The following is a 26,716-nucleotide window of genomic DNA, read 5'->3' as shown; positions in this document are numbered from 1 at the left end:
AGGATTACTAATTATACACAATGCAGAGAAAGACTTAAAAGAAACGTGAAACCTACATATAATTAGGTGCTTTTATCACTAATCTCTAGATTGGCTGCTACTTCTGCAGTCCCAGCTAATCTGGTTAATTATTAGAACCTTTTGTCCAGGTGAGTCATGTCATGGAAAGAGCCCTGAATTTCAGGTCAGAGGTCACACCGTCTATTTGTACCTGACTGAACTATGACTTACTAGTCTAGACATCCGCATTCAATAGTCTGCCTTGTATTCAGCGTTTTAGCTTATTTTATAGACAGATGGGCCACTGGCCCTGCGAGAAATGGATTGAACCTGAAAGGGAACTATCAGTGGGTAGATTGGTGTTCTTCTTAGGTCTGAAATATAATTCTTTGAACTAAGTGGCATTTGAGCATTCAGTGTGGTGATGTCATGGCTGCGTGTCGATGGGTGTGTGTCACACCATTTCTTGAGAACCCTTTGGCGTGCTGTGTGAAGAGAACAGTCTTTTCCTGCCAGTGTCCATTTATGACAGTTCTTGTCTTACATTCTGGTTATTTTTTAGAGCAAAACCTCAGAAGCCCTTGCCAAACTCTTATCTCTCCAAGCCACAGAAGCCACCGTTGTGACCCTTGGTGAGGACAACTTAATCATCAGGTGGGTTATCTTCATCCAGAGTCCTTGATCAATGCATGGCCTTCTGGGAAATAAATATCAAACTCCTCTCACGCATGTGACATCACACTTGACCACGTGAAGGTGGGCAAAGACGTGTACAGTCAGATCCCTCCTTCAGTCCAGTTTTGGCATTTAAATACCAGAAGATAAGCATGGGCTCACAGTGGCATGTGACTGCTGAATGATATGAGAGGTACAGATGGTTTACAGCCCTGGATTTAGAGGAGGAGGGCTTGCAGTCAAGAAAAGCTTCCCAGGGAACATGGAGTGTGAGCTGGGCCTGCCTTGTGAGACCTGGAGGACTCAGGCAGGCTGAGACAGGGGCTTCCAACTTGCCAAAGAATAAAAAAGAAAGTAGTATTTTTCTTCTTCACAAGGTTGACAGATATTAAAAATAATGATTGTTTTCATCATTTTTGGAGGTTATATAGCATTTACTGTTTGCCAGACACTGTTCTAAACTCTTTGTATTTAATCTAACAACAACAACAAAAAGCATTAAGGAAGGAACTGTTAATACCCCTATTTTAAAGATGAGGAAACTGAAGTTCAGTCTAAGGAAGTGGCCCAGGGTCACACAACATTAAGGAGCTGAATTGGGATATAACCCAGGTTGTGGTTTTAGAATTCATACTCTTTATTCTTGTATATACTGACTCTTTTTTTTTTTTTTTTTTTAATTTTTTTTTTTTTAGATTTTATTTATTCATTATAGAGAGGGGAGAAAGAGAGAAGGGGGGAGGAGCAGGAAGCATCAACTCCCATATGTGCCTTGACCAGGCAAGCCCAGGGTTTTGAACCGGCAACCTCAGCGTTTCCAGGTTGACGCTTTATCCACTGTGCCACCACAGGTCAGGCCTATACTGACTCTTAAAGTGTATTTAATAGTAGAGACATTTTCACAAATTTGCTTCTGAATTTCCCTGGTCAACTTCATTTTTATATTCTAGGCAGTGGTTATTTATAGGCCTTCGTTACATTCCTGAAACCCACCACTTTCCCGTTAACCTGTAATCCCATTCCTGACTCCTGAGACCCATCAGTTTCCTGCCATTCAGCCTCCACTGCACCCTCCCGCCTGCCCCTATGGAGGAGGCTCTCTCCCCTGAGCCTCTGTCCAGGAGTCCTCCTCTGCCGAATTCTCGTTGATCTTCAGTGTCTCTGTCTTTGCAGATTCTTACCATCCAGTATGACATATACTCCGGACTCTGTTGTTTAAACACCCTGTGCCCCGCTCCCACTGTGCCATTGCCCATGCATCACACTGCCTCCTCTGAGGCTGCCGCGGGCCGTGGCCTCCCAGTGGGGCTCTCTGTGCGTCTGCATTGAGCACATGCACCAGTGAGTGAGATGTGAATAAATAAGTTAGGGAGGCACTGGCTGACTGCAGCCTGGGTTTTGCCTGGATGCTGGCTTTTAAATACTAATCAGAATTATGGTGATGATAGCTGAGATTTGAGAACTTACTGTGTACCAGGTACACTGCTTAGCACTTTGCACAAATTATCTGATTTAACCCTGATACACCCTGTGAGGCAAGTGCTGTCATGATCCCCATTTTGTTGGGGACGTGAAGTAACTTGCCCAGAGTCCACAGCAGGTGAGTGGCAGAGCTGGGGCTTGAGACATGGAGCCCCCCTCTCTGCCACCGCCCAGCTGTCTCCGACGGGAGGGCCCTGTCAGGCAGCAGCTAGCACTCTGGGCTCCCGTGTGCCCTTGGTTGCTTCTGCACTAGTAAGACCTCTTGGCTACATTTTTAAAATATATATATATAAAGTATCAATGAGGGTTTCTGAAAAGTGAAATCATTCAGATGGGAAATAAAGGCATTGGCAACTGCACTTACTGTCTGTTTCATTTGGAAGTGCTTCTGAAGGCGTGAACTACCATTGTGGGGACAGCTCCACTGATTTGAATGCAGGAGACGTGTACCTTTGCCAGAAGGCGGAAAGTAGTTGAAATGCTGAAGGACTGTGGGGCTATACACCTGTCATAACTCAGTTCTTTTCCAAAGGTGGTGATTAGTTTTTGGCTGCAGACACATGGGCACAACAGCTACCATCGTGGTGGTACCTTATTTATTTATTTATTTGACAGGAAGGGAGAGATAGAGAGATGAGAAGCATTGTAGTTGTTTCACTTTAGTTCACTGATTGCTTCTCATATGTGCCTTAATCAGGTGTTCCAGCCGAGCCAGTGACCCCTTGCTCAAGCCAGCGACCTTGGGTTTCAAGCCAGCAACCTATGGGCTCAAGCCAGTGACCATGGGGTCATGTCGATGACCCCTCACTCAAGCTAGTGACCTGTACTCAAGCCGAGGAGCATGCACTCTAGCCATTGACTTTGGGGTTTAGAACCAGGTCCCTTAGCATCCTGGGTTGACACTCCATCCACTTTGCCACCACCAGTCAGGCAGTGGTACCACTTTAAGGTAGGAATCCAAAGACCATTCTGGCTTTGCCATAGATGAGCTGTGTGCTTGGAGCACATCAACTAATACCTATTTTGCACAATTCCTCTCTGTCAGAGAGGAGTGCTTCCTACCCCACTTTCCTGACAGGGTGCTTGGGATTACTGGGAGGAGATGGGTCCATGGTCACCCCTTGCTCTCTTGGGGTCATGAGGCATGCTGGTGCCGGGCCTTCCTGCGTGGGGCCTGTGCTGGTAAAGACAGGGCTGCAGCGCCTTCGGGAGGAAGCTCTTGAAGGCCACTAGAACTTCCCGCCTCAGCTGGCTCCTGTCTGCAAGGCCCTCCTTCCTCTTTCTCTCCCTCCCAAGTCTTAGGTGACAGGAACATCTGCATGGAGGTCACTCTGGCATGTAACCATTTCTTAAGCTGCTGCCTGTGTCTCCTTCATGGGCTCTCTTCACTCTCATTCCTTAAATAACCGTGAATCCTGGGCGTTCAGTGTTGGCCCTGTTGTCTGTTGTCTAGGTGTGTGAGACTGTTGCTAGGGTACCTCTTTTTCCCCATGTCTCCGTTCTCAGACCTGCCTCAGCTGTCCTGTTCACCTGCCTGTTGAATCTGTCACTTGGGTGTATGTTAAGACTCAAAGTCAACCTGTCTGATCTTCGCCCCGGGCCCCTCCCAGGTGCTTCCTCTTCCCCGTGTGCCTGTCTGTCTCTGAGTGGCCACACTGCACCCAGCCCCTGAGGTGAGGCCGGGCGTCTCTGTGACTCCTCCCTCAGGCTCACGTCCAGCCTCCGGCCTCTTCTGGCTCACAGCCCCTGGTGGTGGCCTCGAGCTGCAGCCACTCCTCACTGTTCAGGCTGCCACCTGCCCTCATCTGAAGCACTATGATACCCTCCTGTTGCCCTCCTGCCTCCAGCGCCTCCTTCCTGATACTTCCCAGTGATTGCATGACGCTGTAGCTGAAAATCCGCGGTGGTTCGCTGTAGGACTTACGCATTCCTTACCACACGTGTGAGCCTCAGCAGCCAGTGTGCCCCTTGTCCTGCCCTTCCTCCTCGTTCCAGCCACCGCCAACGGCAGGCCCCAGCATGAGGCCTCTCCTGCCTCCAGGCCTCTGCGCACTGCCCACGTCACCCCTGCCCCTGAACCCTTTCTCTCTTCCCTTCACCTGGCCCCTTGTCCTTCAGGTCCTGGTTCAGATGTCGTGTCTCCCAGCAGCCTCCCTTGTCCCAGGCCTGGCTTGGTGGTCACTCAGTGCTCTTGGACATACATGTGGTGGGTGCTCAGATACTGACTAGTTGAATGGATGAAACACTGTCAAATGTTAAATAAATTACACGTGTCCATATGCTTGATGTCAAAAGACCTGCACAGCCTGGTCCCGTCTCCCACATTGAAGTCTTTTGTTTCTTACTATTGGGAAAACAAAATTACAAATTTTATGTAGGCCAGTGGCTGTTCTAGATGTTTTTTCTGTCTCTTTATAACCTGTGTTAGATGAGGAAGGAGATGGATGAGGTCAACAGACTGCTGACAGAAACTCTTGAGGCTGAAGAAACACTGGGGTAAAAACTGTTAATTTTTTAACAGTTTTAACAGCTGTGAGCAGGCACAGTGTGTCTGCTCACAGCTCTGCCTGTTGGAGGGCTTAGTGTCCGAAGGAGAAATGCCCCTGGGAATTCACTAGAGGGAGCCACCTTCACCCCCATAAAAGGCTGTTCACTTCAAGTTAAGCTTTTTAGCGTTAGAAAGATTGGTTAATTTAGATCAAAGGAGAAATTCAAAGTTGGATTAAGCCAAGATTAGCATTACTAACAGAAAGGCACCCATGTGGACATGTGGGCAAGTATCACTGTATAAGCCTGGCCGTTATGCTGTGGGGAAGGAAAGGTTCTGCCCCCACAGTCCTCTTTTCTGAATGAGCAGCTGCTCCGTCTCCTGACAGCCTCCTGTTGCCAAGTGGAGACGGCTGTGGGGTGTGAGCTCGCCCGGTTCACCCGGCTATGGGGTGTGAGCTCCCCTGGTTCACCCCGGCTGTGGGGTGTGAGCTCCCCCGGGCCGCCCCGGCCGTGGGGCGTGAGCTCCCCTGGTTCACCCCGGCTGTGGGGCGTGAGCTCCCCCGGGGCGCCCCGGCCGTGGGGCGTGAGCTCCCCCGGGGCGCCCCGGCCGTGGGGCGTGAGTTCCCCCGGGTCGCCCCGGCTGTGGGGTGTGAGCTCCCCCGGGTCGCTCGGCAGGGCGGCGCGGAGCCTGGTTGTCTCCACCAATCATCACAAGCCTTCAGAAGAGAGCAGAGAGCATTCCCTCCTTGCAGAGGCCTTCCTCTCCTCTTGCTGGCCCCTGCCCAGCTGCCAGATTGGCACCTCTGTTCCCAGCGCTCAAGACTTCATTGTGCTGCCCACTTTTCCTCGAAAGGTCTTCTTTTCAAAACTCCCTTTACTCCCTTGCGGTCTTTATTGAACTTGCCTGTACGAGTCTGCTTCCAGCGGCTAGGCTGCACACCTGAGAGGAGAGGAAGGCTCTCTGTCCTGTTCATTACCAGCCCGAACACAGTGACTGCTACACAGAGCCTGGTCGACAGTGACCATGTCCATTCGGTGGTAATAAAAGCTGCCAACAGTCACTGGCCACTTAGTTAATGTCAGGCACTGTGCTAGCACTTGGGACACCTGTCACCTTAGTTACCTAGGAACAAAATCGTCATGTGGAAGGGAGTACTCTATGGCTTTGATTTGACCCAGATCATACTGCTGCTCCGTGACAAGGACTCTGAGCTCCCAAGGTCAGGACCACGCCTGCCCGCTCTCTGCTGCGTCCCCAGAACCTGGCTCACACAGTGACACATGTGCCCTTAGTCTCAGGTAGGCTTCATGTGCTAGCACCTGCCGCAGCGGCCCCGACGGAGCAGGGTGCCCTCAGCCTTGCAGGAGCAGCAGGCAGTGGGTGGAGCTGGACCTGCGGAGTCAGACAGCACGGAGTCCTCACTACAGAAGACGTTCTTAAGTTTATTTAAGAAGAAAATAGTGATGTAAATCTGCAACATCTGTCTGTGCAACCTGGTTCCTAAGTTTACATTTGTACACAGCAACATTTCAAGAAATGGCATGTGTGTTTAATTTTGTGCCTTTGTCAGGTTTTTGTCCAAAAAAGCAAAAAATTCCAACATACCTCATATGCTGCTCAGAGATTTAATGAGATAAGACACATAAAAACCTAGTACCATACCTACATTCAGTAAATGTCTATTTTTCTTTCTCACATAAATAAAGTGGCTTTTTATACATTTCTCTCTGGTAGTTTAAGTGCAGTCTTTGTAGAAGGAAGGGGAAATGTAAAATAGCCGCAGAGTTCTGCTTGTGGTGCACACCTGCCTTTCTGACTTGCCCACCGTGGCTCACAAGCCAGTGTCATCTGTATGAGCAAGTATACCTGGCCCGTGGAATGCCTCTGGAGAGATGCTGCCACAGCCACCGCGGTTCCCTGATGGCCTCCCTCGCCTTCTCACCCTGTTCCTGCCAGTCCTCCTCGTGCTCTCTCTCTATTTCTCCCTCTCAGACCACTCCTACCAGCATACAGTTCACACATGTGTGCAATTCATGATTTCCTATCTTAATTCATTCCCTCTTCTGCTATTTTTCTCTCCCCTTTGACAGCAAAACTCCTCTGGAAGCTGTCTTCAGCTGCTTTGTTCCTTCACACTCTTGTCTTCAGCTCACTTGCATTGGGCTTCTGCCTCCACCAGTTTCTGCACTAGTCTTTGCCAAAGACATCGAGTAATCACAACCATTAGTCCTCACTTCATCCTCTCACCAGCAGTTTTAGTGTTAATGTCCCTTAAATTTTTTTTCCTTTTTCATTAATGCATAACTTACATTCACTGAAGCATACAAATTCTAAGCATGGTGCATGATGAATTTTTCACGTTTGTGTCTGTACAACTACACCTGCAGTATTGATAGGACGGCTGGGCGGCTCCTCTGTCGGGTCCTCTCCCTCCTCTCCCTTCCTGTCACTGGCTGGCCCCTTGCATCTCCCTTGCTGGCCCTGCCGCTTCTGCTCAACCTCCAGATACTGGTATGTCCTGGGCCTAGTCCTAGGCTCCTCCTCTGTCCCTGTTACTCTTCTGGGTGAGCGCATATCAGTTCATGGTTTTAAATGCATTTCTATATTGTCAGCTCAGATTGTACCTCAAGCTCTGACCTTTTCTGTCAGTGCCAATCATATTTTCAACCTCCTACCTAACGTGAAGTCAGATAGGCATCCCAGACCCCACAGGTTACAATAAAGGTCTTCATTTCATCTCCTCTCCTTTTCCTTCTCCCTCCTTCAGCTGCTTCTCCATTCAGTAAGTGCTTTCTTGCCCACCCAGTGGTTCACGCTGGAAATTTAGAGCTCCTCTTTGATTCTCTCCATGTGCATTTAGTGCACCTGCCCATCTTACTGATGCAGGCCCTAAACATCCTTGGTATTTCTTCATTTCTAGCCCATGCCGTTGGTGTCTTTTGCTTGGGTGGCTGCAACGGCCTTAGTCTTCTCTCAGCTTCTGTTATTGTTCCTACTCTCATACATCAGCCAAAGGAATGGCTTGACAATGTGAATCAGATTACATCACTTTCCCACTGAAAACCTTACATTCAAAGCATTAAGCTTTGCTCTGCAAGATCCTACATGGTCTGCAGTCCGCCTGCCTCACTTCCCTCCCACAGTGTGCCGCCCTCCTGTTTCTGAAGGCACTGGCCCTGCCCACCTCAGGGCCTTTGCGTTAGCTGTAATTTTCCCCCTGAATGTTCTCCCTCCCACCCCTTACTTTGGGTCCTCTTGTCATCCAGGTCTCAGTGCTAATGCCACTGTCCAAGCGAGGCCTTCCCCTGTTTCTCTCTGCCCCCACCCCTCACACCTAAAGAAGCCTGCCAGTCTACACCTTCATCACAGCACTCATTACCTGGAGCTCTTGTTGGTTGTCTGTTTCATCTGCAGAATTTGTCTTCATGAGGGTCCTGGTCTTCCCAGCACCAGTGCAGTGCCTGGCGCTTTGCGGTGGCACAGTAAATGTTGACTCAGTCTGTAACTGACAGGTGAAAGGAACACTGTGTACCCAGTCTAGCAGTCCTCACAGAACTGGACCTGGTGACACCGCGAGAGCAAGCTCCAGTGAGTGTGTAACTTTTAAAAAAATATATTTTTAAGACTTTATTTGTTCATTTTAGAGATGAGAGAGGGGAACAGAGAGAGAGAAGAGGGAAGAGCAGGAAGCATCAACTCCCATATGTGCCTTGACCAGGCAAGCCGAGGGTTTCAAACTGGCGACCTCGGCATTCCAGGTTGATGCTTTATCCATTGTGCCACCACAGGTCAGGCTAGTGAGTGTGTAACTTGAGTGGTGTTCATTGCAGAGAGGAGCAAGTACCCATGGAGCTGGTGCAGCGGGGTGACGTCATCAAGGTTGTTCCCGGGGGAAAATTCCCAGTGGATGGGAATGTCCTAGAAGGCAATACCATGGCTGACGAGTCCCTCATCACAGGTTGGGTAACTTGTTTTGGTTCCTTTGGGTGGGCCTCAGCACAGTGGCCAGGTCCCGTGAATGCTGAATGGGGCTAGGTGCATGACAGGAGGTCTCTCTGCTCCGCCTGCAGGAGAAGCCATGCCAGTCACTAAGAAACCCGGAAGCACCGTGATTGCTGGGTCTATAAATGCACATGGCTCTGTGCTTGTCCATGCCACCCATGTGGGCAAAGACACCACTTTGGCTCAGATTGTGAAATTGGTGGAAGAGGCTCAGATGTCAAAGGTAATGAAAAAAATTTTTAAATAATATTACTTCTGCTTTCTTATTTTAGAAATCATTCCAAGAGTTCCATAAAATCAGGCAGATATTATTGAGTTCGGAGTTACTGAGGGAGCTGAGAATCCCAGGCCTCTTCCATTCTGTGGTGCTGGATTTCTTGGTAGATTGTAATTTCCCGTGGTCTTGGTGTTTTCTTTTCATAGGCACCTATTCAGCAGCTGGCTGACCGGTTCAGTGGATATTTTGTCCCATTCATCATCATCATTTCAACTTTGACGTTGGTGGTATGGATTATAATCGGTTTTATCGATTTTGGTGTTGTTCAGAAATACTTTCCAGTAAGTTGAATGATGTGGGCTGTATGGTTGTGTTTTAGATCGTTTATTGCCATTAATCAATCCTGTTCTCTCATGTCTTAGACTCATTGAGTTTTAATTACTCATTACATTTTGTTTGCTTGCTTTACTTATTGGCAGTAAAATCTTAGCCAGGGTACGGCCATCAGCCACTTCACTTCTGCAGGTTTTCATTAAAGATGGCCTTTGCTTCCCAGTTAGATAATTTTGCAGTTGGCTCTCAATTGCAGTGCTTAAAGCATTTACATGGTACAGTATTGTCATCCACTTTGGGAGTTCTGAGGCACACACCGTAGAAGAGAGCTCACTCCAGGTTTTGATGGCATGAAAATATTATTTAACAAATTCTAAGAAAAATACATATTTTTTTTGCTATCTATGTTCATGAATACCATCTTTGACTTTGCAGCTTCCCAAGCAATGCTAATAGCTTTTTAGTAAATATTTATTAAACATTATATAGATGAGGCAATGGAATATATATTTTTGAGTTTAAAAGTAGATGAAGAATACTATCTTAAGATACGTAGTTTTATCAAACTTTTAAAAAGGTGGAAAATACAAAAAAAATTTTCTGCTTTAGAAATCAGAACTATATCACTGATTCACAATTGGGGGTGGTTTTGTCGCCCTGAGGACATCTGGCCATGTCTGGGGACATTTTTGGTTGTCATGACTGAGGAGGGGATGCTACTTCTTCATGGGAAAGAGACCAGGGGTGCCGCTAACATTCCACAATGCACGGGACCCCACAACAGGAATTATCTGGCTCCAAATACCAATAATGCTGACGCTGAGAAAACTTGATAGACACAAAAGACTAATGGCCTGCATTAAAGTAGTAGTGAGTAGAACAATGTTTTATCTCATTTAAAAAAATATCTCATACTTTGCCCAGTGTAATGTGTATTTTACCTTAGAGGCATGGAGTAAGAAGCTGCAACTATGGAACAGATAACGTATTTTTAAAAACGTTTTATCCAGCCTGACCAGGCGGTGGCTCAGTGGATAGAGCATCGGACTGGGACGCAGAGGACCTGGGTTCGAGACCCTGAGGTCGCCAGCTTGAGCGCAGGCTCATCAGGTTTGAGCAAGGCTTGTCAGCTTGAGCCCAAGGTCGCTGGCTCGAGCAAGGGGTCACTTGGTCTGCTGTAGCCCCCCAGTCAAGGCACATATGAGAAATCAATCAATGAACAACTAAGGAACCGCAATGAAGAATTGATGTTTCTCATCTCTCTCCCTTCCTGTCTGTCCCTCTCTCTGACTCTCTGTCTCTGCCACAAAAAAAAAAAAAAAAAAAAAAGCAAAATGTTTTATCCGGAATTAAAAGGCATGCCATATTCTTGGAGTGCATGTCATTCACTAATATGTCATTTTTCTCCCTCAAATTTTGTATCATAAAATGAAAAATGTCTTAAGTTATACATTTTCTGACATCTGACTCCTCAGTGCTTTTAAGAGTGACCTGTGACTATATTCCTGGAATTTGCCACTGGCTACTATGGCGCCTGCTTGCCTAAAATTTCTGCTTCTGTGGGAGCTCAGCTCCTTGGCATGTGGCTGGGGGAAACGCAGTCCTAAACGAGCTGGAATGTGTGGGTTCCTGCTGCTCCCTGCCTTTCCGTCTCACTGTGGCTTCTTCTGTTTTATCTGCACTATCAGGGAGGATGCTGGCAATGAGGTACTGCATGTTCCTTTAAGATTCTGTTACTGCTCTGCTGCATAGAGTCATTGCGGGGACAGGTTCATGTCCACTTCTAGATGTCACCCAGTCTCTTCAGAATGCCAGGTGTTATTTTGATAAGAGTTACTGTTTTGTTTCGTTTTTTAAAAAATATCTTAACCTCTAAGAATTGCAACATGTCCCCTTACCCAAATCCACCTATTCCTATGAAAATTAAATGACCCTTTAATAATGTATCTTATTTTAGAACCCTGCCTTTCAGAATCAAAGAATAATGGGTAGGCGGAAGCTAACGAGATTGTGGTCTATATCCACGATTTAGAAAACATGATTTTTATTGCAATCAAGGGAATATAGTATCTCCTGATTATACTCTAGAGACATCAGTCATTTAAAAAAAATAAACCAGGACAACTCAAGATGTCAGAACGCAAATAATAATAATGCCAGTAGGTGCCACCATACCTGTAAAGGGACCCGTATTTTGTGTGCTTTGGGTTTACAAAGAAGACAGCTGTGATCAAGATTGTGAGTAATGTCTCAGTTCCCTCTCCACCTGCCTCTCTTTTCTCTTTTCAGACCCCCAACAAGCACATCTCCCAGGCAGAGGTGATCATCCGGTTTGCATTCCAGACGTCCATCACAGTATTGTGCATTGCCTGCCCCTGCTCCCTGGGCTTGGCGACGCCCACGGCGGTCATGGTGGGCACTGGTGTGGCTGCCCAGAATGGCATCCTCATCAAGGGAGGCAAGCCCCTGGAGACGGCCCACAAGGTCGGCCAGCGCTGCAGTGCTCCCAGCCATCCTTGGGGTTCTTGGCTGGGGTGATTTTATAGCTGTTTTCTACGTGATTTTTTTTTAACTTAGTGAATCTAGTGAAAACAGTATCTTGTTTAAATTTTGCATTAAGAGAGAAAGCTGGAAGAGGCCCAAGGATAGCACTGTTAATTATGTAAAACAGGAAGCTGGGACTGGAGAATTGATAGCAGCAGCTGACAGTACAGAATTAAACTTCATAAATATTAGTTGGTTTAATCTAATCAACAGCCTTGGGTGCTTCCTTAACCTTCCATTGGTTTATTCGGTATTTACTGAGCATGTGCCATGTGGTCCTGTGTGTGGTCCTGTGCGTGGCCCCGGCCCTGCCCTTGGCTGTGAAGGATGGGGAAGGACAGGGGTGAAGGCAGGGAAGATGCCCTGAGGTCAATTTAACAGGGCCTGCCCTAGACTGTGTGCGCTGGGCTGGGCACGAGGGTGGTACAGGTGGCCGGGGAAGGAAACACAGAGGTTAATCAGGGCCCCAGCGGTTGAGTGAGTTAGGCAGACAGTGAAGGTTGGGAAGAGTGTTGTGGCAGTGGGAGCAGCACGTGGAAAGGGCGGGGCTGAGGGGAGAGGAGGGACGGCAGGACCGCTGCCCCCCAGATGCGCTCCTACCGTCATGTCCCCAGCACCTTGCCCAGTGCCTGGCACATTCCGCACACATAACAGGTGTTTGCTGAATGATGAATGAGGAACTGAAAGAAAATCACTGCGGGGAGAGCAACTGATAGGAGAGCAGGCTGCTGAGGGAAGGGGGGGGGGGGGAGAGAGGGGCCTTGGAAGGCCTTGGCGGTTTATTAACGGATTCAGAACTTAATCCAAAGAACGGCACGGGGCCATGGAGGGGTTCAAAGCACGCGTGTGATGTGACTGATCACTTGTTGGGAAGATCAGCTACAGAATGAAGCGTGGACTAAAAGGAGGCAGGACTTGTTGGTATCAGGCCAGTTGATAGTGTTGAAGAAGCCAACACTCAGCAGCAGAAACAAAAAGCTGAGTCTGTGATTTGCTAAGTAAGGAAGAACCATGCTTGTGGGACACAGTCTGCACACAGCAAGCAGATGACTTTCTCTGGGGCTTGGGATGGCCTGAGCCCAGGGATTGGTCTCTGCTGTGTAATCACAGGTACCAGTGTGGCTGCTGCTGAGTGGCTGAGCCCCCCGTGGAGACTGGTGCAGAGCTTCCACTGGCCGAGTGGGGCAGGTCTGAAAGCTAGCTCCGGTGGCTCCTTGTTGTGGCTAAAGAACATTCCCTTCCGTGACCTTGGAGTCCAAGAGCTTTATCCCCAGTAGACTTTTGCACTTTGCAGGCCAGGGAAAACCGTGCGTGGCTCAGCAGATGGCAGCAGGTAGGGAGACAGGCCACCTCCCAGAAACCTGGCTCCTGATCTGACAGGAGAAGTCTGCCGGTGCTCCTGTAGGATGGTGGCATGCTGTCTCCTGTCACATCAGAGCGAGTTTCCGGCGCAGCCTGGCTAAGGTTAAGCCACAAAGTGGAATTTGTTGACTGGGCAGAGAGGGAAACAGTGTTTTTTGCAAGGGAGTGGTTGAACCTTGGGATGGATTGCAGACAGTTATGTCATAGAATAAAGAGTGTTGTCTGCTTAAAGGAGTTTGAATAAAGTTCTGCCTTAAGACGGTGCGGGGGTCAAAGTCTCTTCCACCTGTATTTGTGGTAACCGAGATGTGGTTGGTTGTTCTGGCAGATAAAGACTGTGATGTTTGACAAAACTGGCACCATCACCCATGGGGTCCCCAAGGTCATGCAGGTCCTCTTGCTCGTGGATGCAGCCACGCTGCCCCTCAGGAAGGTTCTTGCTGTGGTGGGGACTGCAGAAGCCAGCAGCGAGCACCCCTTGGGCGTGGCTGTCACCAAATACTGTAAAGAGGTGCGTAGACCTGGGCATCGCTCCTCCCTCCCCCCTCCGCCCATGCCCTCTCCCGCGCTGAGGCCGAGGCCCCAGCCTCTGCATTCTTCCTGCTGACAGGCTTTCCTCCCTGCTGCCGCTGGCTCTGGAGCTCACTGCCTTCTAGAAGGTCTGGGCTGGTGGGATCTGGAAAAGCACTTAGCAGGCACCCTGGAGCCAGTGGAGGTGTGGCTCGCAGGGTTGGTCCCTTTTCACATTTCCAGATCATCCCCAGAACAGCTCCATGTTAATAGTCATTTATGGAACATTTACTGAGCATTTGTACTCAGGACCAGCTAGTACGCTGGGAACTCGGCCCTCTGGGAGCTACTGGCTGGTCAGGCGGAGAAGACAGATGGTGCATAAATTCAGTCCTTTATGAGTGCTTAGTGGAAAGGGACACAAAAACTAATAAGAGTCTTGAGGTCAGGAGGGAGACCCCAAGTCTCCTCTCAGTTGGGAACTGAAATGGAAAGGAACCAACAGAGAGAAGGAAGCTGAGCACCCGGTGGGTTCTTGGCACAGTTAACAGGGACGCATTCATCTTTGATCTTTCTGGATAAAAGGTCCTATTTAATTTTCTCTATTTTCAATCTGAGTATAGAAGGAGCAGAATGTGCCAGAACATTGCCCCCGCCCCCGTGTTTAAGTGGTGTGAGCAAAAACGAGTATCAGTAAATGCAGAAGGCGACACGGATACCTTTAAACAAGTTGGCAACTCTTCCTGGGCAGGGAACCTTCCAGAATCTCATTTTGTGTGTTTGTCCTTCATGTAGGGTCAGACAGCCACCACTTCCCCTCTCACCTACTGAGGGGCAGGAGGAGTTCTGCTCACCCTCAGCCCCCCGCGTGCTGCGTCGTGAACCCCAGTGAGAGCCGAGCCTCACTTTCCCTCCCGCCCACCGCCCGCCCCAGGGCTGCCAACGAGCCGTTCTCTCGGTAGCCGCAGAACAGCTCTGTTACCACTTGCCCATTCCATCATTTTAATGAAATTACTTGGGACATAAAAAGAAAATCTTCCCTCTCTCTGGCACCTCTATACCACCCCCACCCTTAATTTGAGGGGTCTGATGTGCTTTGCCTTTCTCCTTTCTGGACTGCAGCCTGTCTGGTACTGTGAGACATCCACCTAGGGAGAGAGTTTAGGCCCTCTAATTTTGTTCAGTTTAATGGTTATAATGTCTGTGTCAGCGAAGAGAAAGGAATTGCTGAGTTCATGGTCAGTTTTCTCACCTTCTCCTGCAATTCTACTCCCCATCCCTCCTCTCCTCTTCATTCCTGGGTGGGGCTGCTCTCTCCCTGGCCCTCGCCCCTCTGGGGACTCTGCCCTGCCTTCTCTCACCTCCCCCTCTCTGTTCCCGGGTTCCTCCCCCTGTTCTCTTCCCGCACACAGGAACTTGGCACAGAGGCCTTGGGATACTGCACAGACTTCCAGGCTGTGCCTGGCTGCGGGATTGGCTGCAAGGTCAGCAGCGTGGATGGCATCCTGGCCCACAGCGTGCCCCCAAGCCAGCAGGCTGCTCATCCGAGTGGGGTTGGCAGTGTCCCCGCAGGAACAGGTATCCCTGGCCTTGGTCTCTATTGCTCAACTGGACAGGAATTGCATCCAGCTGGGTCAGGTGGCAGCGTGCCAAACCACAGAGAGTACCATGCCAGGCATGCCCCCTGGCTCCCCCGCCGTGGGGAAAGGTGGCTCACAGCAGGTGTGCTGCACACCTTCCTCCCCAGGAAAGCCTACAGTTTCTCTTGTGCCCTTTGAGACCTCTGAATCTCCATGCCAATGGTAGACAAAAGCGGCATACTGCAAATCTGTAGAGTCTCCTCTTATCCAGAGTTAGCCTTGCTTCTCGTGAGCTACAGAGTTGACAGATGGGGATTCTTTGTTCTTCCTAAAAAGGACACTCTCCATGTGGTAAAAACTCTGATGGGAACGTTTATATTTACAGAGCTGGCAACGGTCGGGAAAGCCAATGGATGTGGTCATTCATGCTAAGAAGGGACACTGGAGTGACAGCTGCTTTTGAGTAGTGGCCATTCTTATTCTAAGGATAGCTTGGTGGCCCTCAGCATAAGAGTGTGGAAACACCCTGCTCCCAAAACCAAAAAACAAACTGTGTTTTCTCTTAAGTATGTTAGTACTGAATTTCGATTGAGACTCTACTGTTAGAAGAAGCCATCTTCCTGGCTAGAAGCCCGCTGGTAGAAGCCATCTACCACCTTCTAGCAACTTAAAGCCCCGCAGTGACCTTGCCATTTAGCGTCCAGGGATTGGTCCATGCCGTGATGCCTAAGTTACTGGCACACATAGAAGGCAATAGGTGAAGGACTCACCTGGCCATTTAGGAGGTATAGCTTTAAAATATTTCGTAGGAGCAGATGAACTGTGTACTGGTTCACCTTGGGTCATCTATACCAAGCGTGGTGAATCTTGTCACCACGTGCTTTGGTGCTGGAAAAATGACTACCTGAAACATTAGCGGCAGATCCCTCTGAAGGCAAAGTACACCACATAATGTGTGACATGTTTGCAACATTTTTACAACCCGATTTAATTCATACCTACATGTCTACACACGAATTATACTTTGTCTCTTGGTCCCATAGCTGGTGTTCCGAGAGCTGCATACTAGGTTACAGTTTCTCAGAATGGTTAAACAGGTATTTTGTTCTTTAAAAGCATTCTACTGTTTTTAATAACTTTCCAGCTGTTTTTAATAACTTTCCAGCATGAAATTGCACTATTTGGGAATAACCACAGACTCTATTGAACAGATGATGCCCTCCAGACTTTCTCGGTGCTGATTGGAAACCGGGAGTGGATGAGGCGCAACGGCTTAACCATTTCCAGCGACGTCAGCGACGCCATGACAGACCATGAGATGGAAGGGCAGACAGCCATCTTGGTGGCCATTGATGGTACCTTTCTGCTCATGTCTTTCTCTGCTCTCACAAATGACGTTTCTTGGGGATGTCAGGCAAAAATAGATTCTGACTCTTTAAAACAACAATAAATCATCCTCTCTCTTAATTTCATTCTACTGTGTGAAAGGTTGCCCTGCCTTCTTTTTCACTTCATTCTCAGCCCAGGGCCTGTCCTGCCCTCTCACCTTCGCCCAGGGTCAGCTCTGGCCTGGCATCGGCCTCCCTGCTCCTGGAATTCCGTCTTCGCCTTCGCTGCCTGCTCCTCGCCACGCTGGCCGCTGCGAGTTGTGCCTCCCACTCAGCACCGCAGACAAAACAGTTCACTTCCCACGAGCTTTAACTCTAGCATGCCTTACGCAGTGACATCCCTGTGACTTTCCTCAGAGCCTCTCAAAATTGTCTCTTAGCCCCAGCTCTATCTCGGGTTTTGCGTTTCAAATAGATTAGAGTCTTACTTTGTTCGTGTTATTTTCTGCTACTAGAAGGAAAACTATGTGCGAATAGGAAGTAATTTATGTTGCTGTATTTTGGATGACCCAGCCATGTGTGTCCTCTTTCCCGTTCTCTTTTTTCTTTCCTCCCATCATCTGACTGCCTCCCAAGTCCTTGCAAACCCACAGTCCCCTCAGCTGGTCAGGCCTGTAGTGGCTCGGCCGAAGGAGCCATGCCCCCTGACCCACCACTCCTCGGCTCGTCAGGCCTGTAGTGGCTCGGCCGAAGGAGCCATGCCCCTGACCCACCACTCCTCAGCTCGTCAGGCCTGTAGTGGCTCGGCCGAAGGAGCCATGCCCCTGACCCACCACTCTCAGCTCGTCAGGCCTGTAGTGGCTCGGCCGAAGGAGTCATGCTCCCTGACCCACCACTCACCCTCCCTCTGCTCCTGTCACACCTCAGGCCTCAAAAGCCTTCCCGCTTCAGGATCTCAAAGATTCACTAAAAATAATAATAATAATAATAATAATAACAACAATAAATTTTATACAGGTGTTTTTTGTCATAAGAGAAAAAAAGGAAACATTGATTTTCTTGCTATTTGGACATTCATCACTTTCTTGTACTTGTTAAGTTTTTTGCATATTTTAATAGCTAATGTGTATTGAGTTATGAGCCAGATGCTCTACAAAGTAATAGATGTGCCTTGTGGAAAGTGTGGAAGATTCTGAGACCTGTAGAAGAAAGTGGAATCACTCCTTATCCTACCCGTCCCAGAGCCACTGCTGACACTGGTAGACCTTCCAGATTTCTGTATGCACCTGTCAGTGTATCTAAATTTTTTATAAAGGAATCAAACCATATCATATTCTATAATTGGGTGCTTTGTTTCTGCGTGGAACGTGATACCATGGAACCTGCCCCCCTTCCAAAGTGGGCCTTGCTCCTCAGCACCCGCTGCTGACACTCACTGCGGCGTCCCCCCAGGCGTGCTCTGTGGGATGATCGCCATCGCAGACGCCGTCAAGCAGGAGGCCGCCCTGGCCGTGCACACACTGAAGAGCATGGGTGTGGACGTGGTGCTGATCACGGGAGACAACCGCAAGACTGCCAGAGCCATTGCCACCCAGGTACGGGCCGGGCCCTCTTCCCGCTCTCAGAGGATCCTGAGTTTGTGGAAGCAGTTTGAGAAGAAAGTAAGTGGCGGTCCGTCCAGCGCTCAGCTTTGTGTCTGTGACCCCCAACCCCTGCTGGGCGCTTCCTCCCCACCACCCCCTTCCATGGCCATGGAGCCTCCCACAGGGACCCTGCGGCCAAGGTCACACCCTGAAGACTGGGGCTGGGATTCATGCAGGACTGGCTGCAGCCGTAAAGAGGCGGTTCCTTCATACTCTGTTTCCCAGTCTTCCCAATGAACAAAAGAAAATATCCTGGCTTGAGGGCTGACATAAGCACGTTTGTGGTCTTTCTGTTGAAGGAATATCTTGCTAGCTCAGCTCTTTCTCCTCGTGTGCACCAGATGAGTGATGGATTCCGGGTGGTTCCCCGGCAGCCCTGGGTTCTGGGTCTGGGCTTTGAGGCAGCACTGTGCATGCTTGCCTGGCCCACTGCACTGGTTGGCTCCAGTGCAAATTCCTGAAAAGCATATAAACCCCTCCTCCTAAAAATGTATGTAAAGTTGTATGCTTTTAAAACGAATTGCTCCTTACAAGGGAAGCAGCAGGACCTCTCTTTACTGGGCATTTCTTGCTAATGATGGACTTATTGAGTTACCCTCTTTTCTGATTAAACAATTTATCCACTCAGCAAGCAATGATTAAGCACTGCCCCTGTGACGACAGGCTACAGGAGTGAAGAGGCCACCTGCTCTCAAGGGGCTCCCGTCCTATAGGGAGGGTGGGCCAGTGACTGACTCTAAGTTGAGAGCTTGGTACTTCAACAGAAGAGTGCCCAGGGCATGTGGGAGCTGCCAACTCACCCCGCAGCCTGGCAGGGGCTGGTGATGCCTCCTGGGGAGGGGGTGCTTGAGTCAGGGGCGGTCTGATGGAGAAGAGGGCCAGCCAGGATGAGGGAAGACATGCTGTCCCTTCCCGGGCAGAACAGGCAGCATGAGCGCCGCCTGGGGGCACACAGTGGCCCCGAGTGGGAGGCTCAGGGAACTGGGTGGGCAGGGTTCGCCGTCTGCCTGCTGGGCCAGAGGCAGGGAGCTGGGGGGCAGGGGCTGGAGGTGGGTGAGACTCTTGGGGGCTCTTGGGAGGCTCAGGGAACTGGATGGGCAGGGTTCGCCGTCTGCCTGCTGGGCCAGAGGCAGGGAGCTGGGGGGCAGGGGCTGGAGGTGGGTGAGACTCTTGGGGGCTCTTGGGAGGCTCAGGGAACTGGATGGGCAGGGTTCGCCGTCTGCCTGCTGGGCCAGAGGCAGGGAGCTGGGGGGCAGGAGCTGGAGGTGGGCGAGGCTCTTGGGGGCTCTTGGGAGGCAGACCAAGGAGTTCAGATGTCATCCTAAGGGCACTGGACTCCACTAGACAACTTTGAGCAGGAGAGTAAAATGACCAAATGATTATTGTTCTTGGAAAGATCCTGGGACAGCATACGGAAAAGACGGTTAGGAGGCCGGGACACCATTGAGGGCCCCAGCCTACTACTGCCTGGCCTTGGGGTGGGGTCAGGGCATACATTTGGCATGTGACCTGGAACCTCTAGGGCTTGGCAACTGGTGCCATTACTGGGCCTAGAGGCCAAGGTGTGGTGGGCAGGATGGCTTTTGGGTTTCTGCCACTCTTCCTGTGCTTCGCCCACACCCGGTGTTGTCACGTGTCTGTTTCCTTCCTGACTGCTGCTTCCTTTCCTTTCAGGTTGGCATCAACAAGGTCTTTGCAGAGGTGCTGCCTTCTCACAAGGTGGCAAAGGTCCGGGAGCTCCAGAAGGAAGGGAAGAAAGTCGCCATGGTGGGAGACGGGATCAACGACTCCCCGGCTCTGGCCCAGGCTGATGTCGGCATTGCCATCGGGACGGGGACTGATGTCGCCATTGAGGCGGCTGATGTTGTTCTCATCAGAGTGAGCCGCCATGTCTCCTCTGCCCCACCCCGGCGGTGGGAGTGGTGAGGGCTGTGCGTCACCGCTCCTGACTCACCCAGCGCCCTCTCCCACAGAATGACCTGCTCGACGTGGTTGCTGCCATTCACCTCTCCAAGAGGACTGTCTGGAGAATACGGCTCAACCTGGTGCTGGCACTGATTTATAACCTGCTCGGGATCCCCATCGCAGCAGGTGCGGTGGCCCTTGTGCTTCATTACCTTTGACCCCAGCTCTCTGCCTGCTTGGTTCCTGCCAAACTTACGGCCAGCATTTTAAAAGGAGTTGAGTATATTATAGTCTCTGCTTGCTAAATCTGTAAAGGTAAATGAGAAACTGCAGACAGCCCAACCCATCATTCACTCTGGCTCTCTCTGTGAAGCTGTGCTGTGGTGGACTGTTTATTTACTGTAGCCCTATTTTCCGAATCATTTAGTATACATATGTTCTGGAAAAATCATTATTAATAGTTACGCTAGGTGCTAGGCGCTGTGATTGATGTTTTAGAAACTTACCTTAACAATCCTGCCCAAGGTTTACTCTGTCTCACAAAGTGACCATGGAAAGAGATGGGGTTTTTCTGCTCTGTAACTCCTCTTTTTCCTGTGGAATATGTGTTACCCAATAGGGAAAGGTTCAGACACTTCTGCAGGGAAAGGCTGCTCTGTGAGCTGAGAACTAAAATGTTTAAGCATGACTTTCCCACTCAGGCCCCCCGTTGTGTCTGAGGGGCTAACAGGAGACAGACTCACATAATGGGTTAGGAGTAAGTAGCCTGTCCCCCTCAGCCTCCTGTGCCTGGGGTTGAGGGGTGGGGGGTTGGGGAAGACGGGGGAGTAGGTGGTAAGGAGTGGGGTCAGGTGTACCTTCTGCTCCTGGAGCTGGCCAGGGTGCTGATCCCATCCCGTGTGGTGCCTCTGCCACAGACCTTTCCCTGGATGGGTACTGAGTCTTCTGGCTCTTTCCTGGGTCCTGACACTCATTGCCCTTTAAAGCAGTGGTTTCCAACCTTTTTTGGGCCACAGACCGGTTTAATGTCAGAAAATATTTTCACAGACCAGCCTTTAGGGTGGGATGGATAAATGTATCACGTGACCGAGACAAGCGTCAAGAGTGAGTCTTAGACGGATGTAACAGAGGGAATCTGGTCATTTTTAAAAAAATAAAACAGGCCCTGGCCGGTTGGCTCAGCGGTAGAGCGTCGGCCTGGCATGCGGGGGACCTGGGTTCGATTCTCGGCCAGGGCACATGGGAGAAGCGCCCATTTGCTTCTCCTCCCCCACCCCCCCTCCTTCCTCTCTGTCTCTCTCTTCCCCTCCCGCAGCCAAGGCTCCATTGGAGCAAAGATGGCCTGGGCGCTGGGGTTGGCTCCTTGGCCTCTGCCCCAGGCGCTAGAGTGGCTCTGGTCGCAGCAGAGCGACGCCCCGGAGGGGCAAAGCATCGCTCCCTGGTGGGCAGAGCGTAGCCCCTGGTGGGCGTGCCGGGTGGATCCCGGTTGGGCGCATGCGGGAGTCTGTCTGACTGTCTCTCCCCGTTTCCAGCTTCAGAAAAATACCAAAAAAATAAAAATAAATAAAAATAAATAAAAAAATAAAACATCGTTCAGACTTAAATATAAATAAAACGGAAATAATGTAAGTTATTTATTCTTTCTCTGTGGACCGGTACCAAATGGCCCATGGACTGGTACTGGTCCACGGCCTAGGGGTTGGGGACCACTGCTTTAAAGAGTTGTTTTGAGCCTTGCAGGAAGACCACCCATGCAGACAGGTCTGTGGTCACAAGCAGTGTGTGGTATGAGTGCTCACACAGTGCTGCAGCGCCTCAGGACAGCTGGCTCCCCTCCCTGCTGCTCTCCTGAGGCTTCCCCAAAATGGTGATGGCCCAGCAGGGGTGGGGCAGGCGGAAGACCCTTGGCCCCTTGCCCGTGCCCTCTACTGCCCAGCTGCCAGACAGCCTGCCTTGGAGGCTGTGGACATGTGGGCACCATGCCACGGAAGGGCCTTCTGAGCCTGGCTGAAGGACCGTCTCTGTGCTCCGTCCTCTGAGCTGCAGTGAGTCTTGTCCCCCCCTTGGCAGGTGTCTTCATGCCCTTCGGCATCGTGCTGCAGCCGTGGGTGGGCTCAGCGGCCATGGCGGCCTCCTTCATGTCTGTGCTCTGTCCTCTGGGCTACAGTGAGTCTTGTCCCCCCCTTGGCAGGTGTCTTCATGCCCTTCGGCATCGTGCTGCAGCCGTGGATGGGCTCAGCGGCCATGGCGGCCTCCTCCGTGTCTGTGGTTCTCTCGTCGCTGCAGCTGAAGTGGTGAGTGCCCACACGGCAGGAGCACGTGCCCAGGCAGGGCTGTATTCACTAGGCCCTTTCACTCCACATGCACAAGACAGACTGGGGCTGGCTGTTGTGCCTCCTGGGCTAGCAGTGGGTGTGAGCAACGCTCAGATCCCTGATTCATTCACCAAGGCCAAGACCAAAGGGACAGTCTTGCGTAGAGCCAAGTGTGTGTTTTTATTATGATTTATTAGCACCATGAGCAAATAATCTATCACTTAGCCGTCATCACGTGCTGGCCTCTACTAGTTATTCTACTCAAGGGCTGCTTGTATAGATACAGGCATGCGCTGCTCGGCTGTAGGGATGTGGTTAACCAGGGAAATGAGTCACAGTTTTGTTCTTTCGTGAACATCACTGAATGTGCTCACACAAACCTAGATGGTATAGCGTATTGCACATCAGGCTTTATGGTATTAACTGTTGCTCCCAGGCTGCAACCCTGTGTACAGCATGTTACGTACGAAACAAAACAAGAACAATTCAAGCACAAGAGAAAAGGATGCAGTCAAGAGATGCAGCGGACAGCTGTGGGGGTGCTGCCGTGTAAGATGGCGTAGTGTTTTCCAGCAAACGTTTTTTATTACATGGAAAGGACACATTCTAACAATAAAAGTATAGTGTAGGTAAATACATAAGCCATGAACATAGTCGCTTATTATCATTATCAAGTATTATGTACTGTGCTAATCGTTTGTGCTATACTTTTATACAACTGTCAGTACAGTGGGTCTGTTTATACCAGCATCACCATAAACATGTGAGTAATGTGATGTGACATGACACTGGCTAGGACATCTGTAGGTGACAGGGATTTTTCAGCTCCATTATAATCTTATGGGAGCTCTATCATATATGTGGTCCGTTGTTGACTGAAATGTTGTTTTGAGGCCTAAGATTGTATTAGACATAGGATCCCTGTGTATTAACATTTTCTCTTTTTAAAAATAGATGTTTATTTACTTATGCTTTTATTTAACAAAAGTTAATGACAACCTATTATGTGCCAGGCATTCGGATAGGAAATTTCTAAGTTGTGCGAAGTTTACCTGACCCGCAGGAGTTTAATACTGCATGTTATTGAAGGATGTGGATGAGAGGCCTTCATCATGTCTCAGAAGCCTGTGTCCAGAATGGTTCTAATCTCGGATTCTTGCTTTGCAGCTATAGGAAGCCTGACGCGGAGAGGTACGAAGCCCAGGCCCAGGGCCACATGAAGCCCCTGACTGCGTCCCAGGTCAGTGTGCACATCGGCATGCACGACCGGCGGTGGGACTCCCCCAGGGCCACACCCTGGGACCAGGTCAGCTACACCAGCCAAGTGTCTCTGTCCTCCCTGAAGTCCGACAGGCTGTCTCGGCACAGCGCCTCAGCTGACAGCAGTGGGGACTGTGGGGACCTCGAGTTAGGAATAGGCCGGAGGCCCTTTGGACAGAAGTCCATTCCCAGGACAGAAGTTGAAAGGTTTTTCTGACGACCATGCTAAATACGTACGTGCTGAACACAGCAGGAAGAGGTCAATAAATACTATTGACAGGGGCACAGCCCCCAGAGCCAGTGTGTTCCTTACCCTCCGCCTAACCCCCTGAGCCCTGCCTTCTTTTACTTCCTTAAAGTTGTTTATTTCTGCTAATAAATGTCCGAGCAAGACTGCGGTCGGGCTGCCGCCTGGATCCTCTCTCTGCAAGAGGTCTAGCTGGAGCCTCCCCTCGGTCCCTCGGTGCAGCTCCTCCGGCCTCCGAGTAGTCGTTGTCTTCGTGACAGGGGACAAGTGGTCTCTGCTTCTGAATGACAGGGACGAAGAGTAGTGCCTCTGAAAGCTGCAGGCCGGAGCCGACCCAGGGCCCCTCTCGGAGCAGGTCAGCACTCAGCCCCATGGGCGGAGCCGACCCAGGGCCCGTCTCCGAGCAGGTCAGCACTCAGCCCCATGGGCGGAGCCGACCCAGGGCCCGTCTCCGAGCAGGTCAGCACTCAGCCCCATGGGCGCAGTGCCGACCCAGGGCCCGTCTCCGAGCAGGTCAGCACTCAGCCCCATGGACGGAGCCGACCCAGGGCCCGTCTCCGAGCAGGTCAGCACTCAGCCCCGTGGGCGCGGAGCCGACCCAGGGCCCGTCTCCGAGCAGGTCAGCACTCAGCCCCATGGACGGAGCCGACCCAGGGCCCGTCTCCGAGCAGGTCAGCACTCAGCCCCATGGGCGGAGCCGACCCAGGGCCCGTCTCCGAGCAGGTCAGCACTCAGCCCCATGGGCGCAGTGCCGACCCAGGGCCCGTCTCCGAGCAGGTCAGCACTCAGCCCCATGGGCGGAGCCGACCCAGGGCCCGTCTCCGAGCAGGTCAGCACTCAGCCCCATGGGCGGAGCTGACCCAGGGCCCGTCTCCGAGCAGGTCAGCACTCAGCCCCATGGGCGGAGCTGACCCAGGGCCCGTCTCCGAGCAGGTCAGCACTCAGCCCCATGGGCGCAGTGCCGACCCAGGGCCCGTCTCCGAGCAGGTCAGCACTCAGCCCCATGGGCGGAGCCGACCCAGGGCCCGTCTCCGAGCAGGTCAGCACTCAGCCCCATGGAGGAAGCCGACCCAGGGCCCGTCTCCGAGCAGGTCAGCACTCAGCCCCGTGGGCGCGGTGCCGACCCAGGTCCCGTCTCCGAGCAGGTCAGCACTCAGCCCCATGGGCGGAGCCGACCCAGGGCCCGTCTCCGAGCAGGTCAGCACTCAGCCCCGTGGGCGGAGCCGACCCAGGGCCCGTCTCCGAGCAGGTCAGCACTCAGCCCCATGGACGGAGCCGACCCAGGGCCCGGTTCCGAGCAGGTCAGCACTCAGCCCCATGGGCGGTGCCGACCCTGGGCCCGTCTCGGCGCAGGTCAGCACTCAGCCCCATGGGCGGTGCCGACCCAGGGCCCGTCTCCGAGCAGGTCAGCATTCAGCCCCATGGGCGCGGTGCCGACCCAGGGCCCGTCTCCCAGCAGGTCAGCACTCAGCCCCATGGGCGGTGCCGACCCAGGGACCTTCTCCGAGCAGGTCAGCACTCAGCCCCGTGGGCGCGGTGCCGACCCAGGTCCCGTCTCAGAGCAGGTCAGCACTCAGCCCCATGGGCGGAGCCGACCCAGGGCCCGTCTCCGAGCAGGTCAGCACTCAGCCCCATGGGCGGTGCCAACCCAGGGACCTTCTCCGAGCAGGTCAGCACTCAGCCCCGTGGGCACGGTGCCGACCCAGGGCCCATCTCCGAGCAGGTCAGCACTCAGCCCCATGGGCGGTGCCGACCCAGGGACCTTCTCTGAGCAGGTCAGCACTCAGCCCCATGGGCGCGGTGCCGGCACCGCAGCAAGGTGGGTGAAGCCTTGGACGCTTCTACTCCCTGGACATTTTAGATCATTCCTGCAGCGTGTGGTGTTGTGCAGATGGGTCTCCTGGGTGGGACCACCCTTCCTGGATCGCACAGGCACGGGGTGAGGCCTTGTCCACGCTGCTGGTGTGAGCTGTTGGAAACTGTGCGGGACTTTAGAATGGGGAGGACCGCCGGCCCTCCTCGCAGCCCTCTGCTTTAGTATTTGGGATGACTACTTGTGAGATGAGCAGGTTAGCTCAGCCTCCCCATAGAACTCATGAACGACCTCAGTGTCAGCTGCTTTCCGACAACGCCCATGAGCATCATGCTCTAAGACAGGGGTCCCCAAACTACGGCCCGCAGGCCACATGCGGCCCCCTGAAGCCATTTATCTGGTCCCCGCCGCACTTCTGGAAGGGTACCTCTTTCATTGGTGGTCAGTGAGAGGAGCATAGTTCCCATTGAAATACTGGTCAGTTTATTGATTTAAATTTACTTGTTCTTTATTTTAAACATTGTATTTATTTCAGTTTTGTCTTTTTACTTTAAAATAAGATATGTGCAGTGTGCATAGGGATTTGTTCATAGTTTTTTTTATAGTCCGGCCCTCCAACGGTCTGAGGCACAGTGAACTGGCCCCCTGTGAAAAAAGTTTGGGGACCCCTGCTCTAAGACCACAGTTGACCTCAAGTACGCCCTGCAGAGTCTGCTGCTGCAGTCTCTTCCTTTTCTGTCCTTGACACTGGGCATGGCCCTCATCATCTCTCTGGGCACGACTGACGTCCTGGTGGCCCCTGTGCTCTCAGCGTGTGCACTGCTGCCGGAATCGGCTCACACGCCGGCCGGAGCGCTGACCGGAGCGCTGGCCAGGCTTCTCTTCACGTTTGGGAGCATCTGGTCTTGCCTGTGAGCCTCTTCTCCATGGAGTCAGCTTCTCACTCTGCAGACAGTTGCTGCCCAGCAGAGCCTGAGACTGGAGAAATCTGGCTTCCTGTGGGATCCAG

At 51.5% G+C, this 26,716-nt stretch overlaps 1 protein-coding gene across 10 annotated transcripts in view; it reads left to right on the top strand.

Moving 5' to 3' along the window:
- The window catches only part of ATP7B (ATPase copper transporting beta), an 87,057-nt gene extending 62,938 nt beyond the window's left edge, over nucleotides 1–24,119 (top strand). For 7 of the 10 annotated variants that reach the window (XM_066234584.1, XM_066234583.1, XM_066234576.1 and 4 more), the window contains 13 exons: nucleotides 563–654; nucleotides 8,479–8,606; nucleotides 8,719–8,873; nucleotides 9,074–9,208; nucleotides 11,490–11,684; nucleotides 13,435–13,617; nucleotides 15,029–15,194; nucleotides 16,408–16,551; nucleotides 17,977–18,185; nucleotides 19,842–20,045; nucleotides 20,141–20,258; nucleotides 22,264–22,366; nucleotides 23,555–24,119. In XM_066234584.1, coding sequence (XP_066090681.1) covers nucleotides 563–654; nucleotides 8,479–8,606; nucleotides 8,719–8,873; nucleotides 9,074–9,208; nucleotides 11,490–11,684; nucleotides 13,435–13,617; nucleotides 15,029–15,194; nucleotides 16,408–16,551; nucleotides 17,977–18,185; nucleotides 19,842–20,045; nucleotides 20,141–20,258; nucleotides 22,264–22,366; nucleotides 23,555–23,864 — 2,142 coding nt within the window. In that variant the 3' untranslated portion in view covers nucleotides 23,865–24,119. The remainder of the gene's footprint in view (nucleotides 1–562; nucleotides 655–8,478; nucleotides 8,607–8,718; nucleotides 8,874–9,073; nucleotides 9,209–11,489; nucleotides 11,685–13,434; nucleotides 13,618–15,028; nucleotides 15,195–16,407; nucleotides 16,552–17,976; nucleotides 18,186–19,841; nucleotides 20,046–20,140; nucleotides 20,259–22,263; nucleotides 22,367–23,554) is intronic. The other 3 variants (XM_066234585.1, XM_066234579.1, XM_066234581.1) reach the window with 3 other exon arrangements.
- Nucleotides 24,120–26,716: the final 2,597 nt, after the last annotated feature.

Source organism: Saccopteryx bilineata, chromosome 6, assembly GCF_036850765.1.
Source record: "Saccopteryx bilineata isolate mSacBil1 chromosome 6, mSacBil1_pri_phased_curated, whole genome shotgun sequence".
Classification (NCBI taxonomy): domain Eukaryota; kingdom Metazoa; phylum Chordata; class Mammalia; order Chiroptera; family Emballonuridae; genus Saccopteryx; species Saccopteryx bilineata.
The sequence above is the reverse complement of the archived record's forward strand: the minus strand, read 5'-3'. Positions and strand labels throughout refer to the sequence as shown.